Below are 7,063 nucleotides of genomic sequence, written 5' to 3'. Positions count from 1 at the left end.
AATAATTAATATCATAAACACATGATATTATTCGAGTTTCTGAATCATATGTAGTTTTTTATATATAAGTTCACATACTCTACAACTATGTCAATGTCTGATATGTGATGGGGATATCAAAATTACGGAAACCATACAGGTTGATTGATCAATTTGGTTTCACAAATATACAACGGTCAACGCATTGAACTCTAGCAGTCTTTCTTGATTTGTATCTCGAGTTCTTTAAAACATAGACTTCAGCTAAAAGCCTACACAATCTTTTAAATTGTGAATAAATCCAGATATTATGGATATATTTGAAATTGCCAGTGATTTATACACATTTATATCGAATTCTTCAAAAGAGAGAAAGCCAAAATAAAATACCAAACCCACCACAATTATATAATTGATCCCATTTAGACATGTATATAAGATGGAACAAAAAGAAAAGACGAGGGCTATCCTGAACCATAAACTTTAACCACACTTCAATTTGCCAAAAAGAACAATAATAATACTATAGTGGTCACGATATCAAAAGAGAAACATAAACCAACAGTTTTCGGTGAAAAAGTAACGGTCTTAAGTTACCAGTCGCAGAAGACTTGAGAAAGCCAATAATGAAAAACAAACGCTCAATCGGTTCATTATTCACCGATTCAAGCTGCTGCAACTTTATGAACCTTGTTTGGTCGATTTCCAGAATTATTTTCTCTTGAGCGATTATGCTTCCCATTAAATTGCCGTCCACCTCTGTTGTTTTTTCCTCCCCTAAACATGTAAAAAGTGAGCGGATGAAATAAAAGAACAGGTCCCAAAGAAAAAAACTGAAACAAGCCAAAGCGGCAGTTCATAGAAATCAATTAGTCCTTTCGTGAATCAAAATAGAAGATAATGAGTCGTGAGATCAAACCTATCCTGCTCAAATTCAAAACAGATACAATTATGCTACAAGTGTATCCAAATGCATTTAGTCATTTAATGATTTAATCAGATAAGCATTTCCCCCTTTTTCTCGAAGAAAGGTTTGATGTAGTTGTGGATCCTCTCAATCCCAAAAAAAAAAATACAATAACTTCGTTCTTTTTAGCAAATTTTGCCCGTTAATAAACTATGTCCCAAGGAAAAGTGTTGTGTTTTGGGACGAAAAGAATATCAACTTCTGAGTCAGAGATTAGCCTTCTTGACCCTGTAAAGTGAAGGTGTGTCGCTTTTTTGACATATGTGCACATATTTCCACTATGATAGAGAAAGGTAAAATCTTTATATGCAATACTAACCTGCTCCAATTGCCTTTATTTCCTCGGAATTTCTCTTGACCACGGAGCATATTCCAGTACTCCTTTTCGGCTTCCCCTGAGAATATTACAGATATTAACAGCTCATTTAGTTGTACGAATTTTGAAAGGAAAAAGAACAGAAAGCGACAGTCATCAGTATAAAGCATGCATGCTTACATAGTAGGTGATGTAAGCTCCTCCTTGGCAAGGATGAAAAGAAAACAAATCATATGAAACAAAAAACTGTGAACAAAAAGGAAGAAAAGCCACGGAAATATGCACTGCATTCCTAGTTACTGAAGATGGCCAAAACCAAACCTAAAGATTAAAGTATACCACGCTCATGAAGAAATCCCCCCCCCCCGGTGGCGAAGAACACCCCCTCCCCCCCTTGCCGCGCGGGGAGGGGGGGTGTTGTGCAAGACTGAGTAAAACGGAAGGCAGAAAAAGAAGAAGGAAGGGAGCAAAAATGTGAGATGGCCAGAGTTCTGTAATTGCCTATCAACTCGAAATCTTCTACACAGGCCCCATTGACGGACCAATGTTGTACCATGTCGACATGATGACATCACATAGTCCATCAAACCAATCAGACAAGTAGAAAGTCAGGAGGTGTTTCAGGGTTATGCTCTCACTTTTAGTAGATGTGCATGGAGATGCCACATCACTATTTTCACAAAATCTGTACTGGTTTAATGTACCATATCAGCATATGACATGATACAATGATAGTATCCAATGCTTTCTCCTAAACAAGAAGGCATAAAAATTAGAAAAGAACTACCCATCAACCAGTACATGACATTTCCTTGTACAGTCTAAAATATACATGTTAATAGATATCAAATATATTGGTGCTTTCTTAGATTCATTTGACATATTTGCTCAGAAAGGTACCTTAAATTATCTTTGAAGAAAAATCATGTTAAATTTTGAACTAGACATAATTGATATAGCAGCAATTAAAGGTAACCCTAAGACCAACATGGTCAGATCTTAGATTTGAAAAACGCAAAATAAGACGCCCAAATTCAGAAAAAGAATTAAGACGCAGTACAAAGATTTTGTTTCGTGCACGCAATGTTGTAACTTACCTGTTACTGGATCTAAAATAGCAACATAGTTCTTCACGGTCAGACCACCTTCCTCCGTAAGCACAGCAGCTGCCCGTGCCTTCTGTGTGCCATCTGCTTCTTCAAACCGTATGTATCCTGACTCCTCTCCCATCTTGAAATCAATATACTGAAAAGAAACCCCCATGACAAAAATAAGAAATTCAACAGGCCTAGAATTATTTAATTATTTTACTTATGACAAAGTGAATGTCAACAGAAGAAAATATGAGCAGATTAGAAAAGACAAAAGACCTCAAGAGTATTCGTCTGTGATGGGATCAAGTTACTACTTCAACCAAGTAGAATCTCAAGAAAGCCATAGAGCCAAATCCAGGATAAAAGTAACAGGAAAAACCTATTAGGACAATCATATACCTTAACTGTACCAAATTTCTGGAAAACACTCTTAAGATCCTCACGTAAAACAACATCCTTATTGTCCTTGTACATGTCAGCAGATAACTTTTTAGTCTCCGTTTTTTTCTCATCATTCTGAAGCATGCTGTCTGGAGATTTCTTTTTATCTTCAACTTCTTCATTCTCGGAACTAGATTTCACATCAACCTTTGGTTCACTCTCTTCCTCAACACTCTCTGTGCTGTCCCTTTCAACATTTCCAGATCCCTTCTTATCAGTATCTTCAGCAACCAATTCCATAGAATCTGGTTTCACATCCGTTACCTGAACATCAGTAGCATCACTGGATTTTACCAGGTTATCATTGTCCGCCGAAGCACCTTCACATGGCATGCTCTTTAACTTAAATGCAACAATTAAGCCTTTTGGGTAGCTGTCAACATCACAATAAGTGATACTCAGATCAACAATAAGACTAATGGCAATATAAACAACAAAAGCTCAAAAAGGATCTCAGTACTTACTCTTCTTCTGGAGAATTGTTTTTACGATTTGGAAACATATTGCGACGGGTATTCTCAGCTTCTTCTTCCTTTGCTCTCTGCTCATCGAACTCTTTCCTAAATTGGTAAAAGGAAAGATGAGTGATATGAAGATAAAGCAGTCGCAAGCACACAAGAACAAGATCTGCATTGTATACATCTGGCATCACATGTACTACATATTCATTGAAACAACTTAAAACAGAAAACCCAAAAATACCAAATACAAAGGCAACATAAAGATAAAGACTATCAGACAGAACTTGCAGTAAAAAACGCATCAGAAACGGATAATTGTGAGAGATCAAACAATTGATGGAGGATATCATTGGAGATTCTAAATCTAAATGGCACAGTTGCTGCAGATCTGGCTCGAAAAGTACAAAACCTTTCACTACCAACACATTTATGACTGTATGTCTAGGTGCATCCCATCTAACTGAATTTAATCTCTGTTTACAAACTTTCATCATCATGCAAAAATTATTTCACAGCAAATATGACCTCACAGGGAGTTCAACTTGAGGGAAAACGTAACTTGCATAATAGAACAATCAAAAAGCAGTTAGGTACCAAAGGCCCGTAAATCAAACGCAACCCCATGAACTTATCTTCCCAATATCCTCGTAATTTAAGAAACCAGCACCACAATGGACAATTATATCTTACTTGTGTTTTAGTTCCAACTCAGCACCTCTGAAAACCAAGCACTGTGTCAAAACCTTAGTGGCATCCTCCTCAGATGAGAATTCAACAAGAGCAGAACCACAAAATACCCTCTTATCAGCAACATGACGAGGTAACCTCACACTATTGACCTGCGTTGGCAAGAAAAATATCAGAGTTTCAGTAAGAGACCATGCAAATGGCAGAACTTAAGAAAATTTTCCTGTATTCGTCTACATAGATCAAAAGACTTCGAAAAAAATTCCAAATGCAATGTTACTGCCAATTAGTATCACCATCAATCTATATATGCGTTTGTACGACATGACACCAAGATCAGATAGCCCAACATGTAAAATTATCAGCTAAACATATTTCATTCTATGCTGCTACAGCAGTCAAATATGCACTCACTGTCAGGACCATGATCTGAAATAGCGGTTATCGTAATGGTAAAGCTGTCCAAAAATAGTGGTTCATATAGTAATTAGATATATATATATATATACACATATATATATGTATAGATAACTCAAGGATATTATATGTATTCAACAAAAAATATATAAGAATAATGATGACCAAGTCCAAATAAAAATATTAAACGATGTGAATACTTTTATTCAAAGCCAAAGGTCAAAGTGATGGTGTTCAAATCTAAAAAAATAAGAATAATGGTGTTCAAATCTAAAAAAAAATAAGAATAATGGTGTCCAAATCCAAAACAATAAGAATAATGAACCTTAACATTGCCGGACTATTATAAAACACAATGCAGGTCCAAAAAAAAGCCCACAAAATTATTTTTTAACACCAAAACAGCCTATCTACAAATAGCAGTTAAGGGGTCGCATCTTTTGCATCCCAAAATGCGGTAATTTAGCGGTCAATAGTGCCGCTAATATATTTTTCCCACGACCGTGAACCGTGATGGCACCGCCACATAGCGGCACGATTAACAGCATAGATTTCATTAACAAAAATATGCATCATCTACTCCCTACTCCATCGATCATCCATCCAAACATTCATATTTATAGACTGGTCACAATTCAAAGTTGGTCAGTTCCCTCAGTTGTAGGTCATACCAGGCAAAAAAGAAATCCTGAAATCATCAAGAACTTCCATAGAAGACAGAAATTCTAGCATTAAAAGGGCAATGGCGATAAAAATAGTATGTTGTAGGCTCAACTTAAAAAAAAAAGAAAAAAAGGAAGCACACTTTACCTTGGTAGATTGCCCAAAGAAGGATTCCACCTCCTCAAGCTTTATATCATACTCAATTGGTGATGCAGCAATTGTTCTACCATCCAATTGATCAATTGCCTCTTCTGGTTTTGGGAGTTCTGTTGTCCTTCCAACCTTCTTCCCTGAAAGATACATACATCATACGACCAAAACATAAGCACTCAACAATCAATAATCGAAGAAACATTTAACAAACACAACATGCTCAGAGAAGCCACAGCATCTTTAAACTCACCATCTTCAGAAATTTTAAGAGTGGTCGATTTCTTTAATGTCTCAGCCACAGCTTCCACTGTATCTTCCGAAACATCTTCAGCCTTTATCTCTCCCAATCCCAGATGGCCTCTCATCCGGGAAAAAGAGCATATCAAGGACAAGCTTACCACTTTAGATTCAGTTAAGAAAATCATGAAGCATCTTAGACCAGTTAACATTTTTGCAGTCTTACTTCTTCACATCGCATATCCCCAACCCATCCCCCAACACATATGTAAGTTCAAATTCATAGAGCCGCACCACACTGAAAGCATTTAATTTATATGCCTTTCCACTCTGATTCTGGAAGCTGAAAAGTACTCACTGTAATTCTAAATCTAAGACCCGGACACTATGACTTCACTTTTGACTTTAGCAAACAAGTTAGTAACTCTGAAAAGCAAAACTTGCATTTTTTATTACAGGTATAGCAATCAATGATCATTGTTTTGTAATCAAGTACCTGTGATTTTTGCGAAGACATTTCATAACCCGTATCAATTTGAATGATGAAACTAGTTCCTTCCACACTCAAAGTGAAAGTGCATAACTTTTTCAGAATTTTGCTAAGACAAAGGGAGTAATACTCAAACAGGTCTCAATATTCAAGCTAAATCCAAAATTTTCCACAACGAAGCAGCACACAAATATTTACTCAAAAGAGAATAGAGGTGCATCAACAGATGATAATTCCTTCACTTCCCGCATCAAATTAGACGTCATGCTTGTCACATTCAACTTCACAGGTTGATACAGATTTAAACTTTACTAGAAAAGACAGCCAACTTCAAGACAAACACCACAGATTAAGTAACGGTGAGACTAAATTTGCAACAAAATCATAATCGCATCTTTACTAGGTTCGAATCATAAAGAATCTGTAAATATGTAGACAGTATACGCATAAGACAAAGAGGATACTGCCATCTTCACTCTCAGCAATTGTGTTCCTAAGAAAATTATCTCTCGGAAGGTTACTATCACTAAAATAGAACTCTACCTGCCAAAAAAATTATCAATGAGTAAAAAAAATGCATTCATACTCAATCTATTTCAACTGTATCAGAGGGAAATCTTCGAGTTCAAACCTGTCGAATGACTTTCTTAACAGTTTCTTCATCCAGTTGAGTTGATACCATCTTCGAGATTTGTGTATATGAAAGAGAGAGAGAGAGAGAGAGATGCAGAGATAGAGCGAGCAAGAGCGACAGAGAGATGCAGAAGGGGGAGAACGATTTTAGGGTTTTGATTTGTGAAGATGGGAGGGTTTAAGGAGGGCGTGGGCGTTGCGGTTATTGGGGTTTTATTTTCGAGAAAATGCAAAAGCATGCCCCCACTTTAACGGGTTTAACAATATGATCCCTAGCATAGCGAACAAGAGCAGACTTTCTAAACTATAATTTGTTTTATTGCTAATTATATCATAATCATCTATAACTAATACTTTTAAACCTTATTTGTTTTTAACTCTGAATAAAACAATATATAGTTGATCATGGGTGAAAAATGATTATCTTATAAATAAACCAACTTTCGATAATGACTGTCCTTGACTTTTATTTATGGTCATGGCAAAACATACAGCAATTGAAAATTGTCTCCTTTGAAACTTGAA

General features: G+C 36.2%; 1 protein-coding gene across 2 annotated transcripts; it reads right to left on the bottom strand.

Annotated features, from left to right (window-relative positions):
* Positions 1–361: 361 nt before the first annotated feature.
* On the bottom strand, positions 362–6,675 carry LOC112503737 (la protein 1). 2 transcript variants are annotated; one of them, XM_025107730.1, is made up of 10 exons: positions 6,537–6,675; positions 6,370–6,448; positions 5,429–5,578; positions 5,173–5,315; positions 3,949–4,097; positions 3,262–3,357; positions 2,756–3,170; positions 2,360–2,507; positions 1,266–1,341; positions 362–756 (listed from the first exon to the last, which is right to left on the bottom strand). In XM_025107730.1, the coding sequence occupies exons 1-10, from the start codon at positions 6,585–6,587 to the stop codon at positions 645–647; spliced, it is 1,419 nt and encodes a 472-aa protein (XP_024963498.1). In that variant the 5' UTR covers positions 6,588–6,675; the 3' UTR covers positions 362–644. The 2 variants fall into 2 exon arrangements, with proteins under 2 accessions (XP_024963498.1, XP_024963499.1); XM_025107731.1 differs by having other exon boundaries at positions 6,370–6,444; positions 6,537–6,560.
* Positions 6,676–7,063: the final 388 nt, after the last annotated feature.

This window comes from Cynara cardunculus, unplaced genomic scaffold (genome assembly GCF_001531365.2).
Source record: "Cynara cardunculus var. scolymus isolate 2C unplaced genomic scaffold, CcrdV1 Un_Scaffold_3697, whole genome shotgun sequence".
In the NCBI taxonomy this organism is placed as follows: Eukaryota; Viridiplantae; Streptophyta; class Magnoliopsida; order Asterales; family Asteraceae; genus Cynara; species Cynara cardunculus.
The sequence above is the reverse complement of the archived record's forward strand: the minus strand, read 5'-3'. Positions and strand labels throughout refer to the sequence as shown.

Excerpts from the sequence above, each read along its gene's own strand:
- LOC112503737 (XM_025107730.1), bottom strand. The coding sequence starts at position 6,587 with ATGGTATCAACTCAACTGGATGAAGAAACTGTTAAGAAAGTCATTCGA. Across the intron at positions 5,316-5,428 it reads TCTTAAAATTTCTGAAGATG|GGAAGAAGGTTGGAAGGACA; the intron begins GTGAGTTTAAAG and ends TGTATCTTTCAG. Across the intron at positions 2,508-2,755 it reads AGAAATTTGGTACAGTTAAG|TATATTGATTTCAAGATGGG; the intron begins GTATATGATTGT and ends GTTTCTTTTCAG.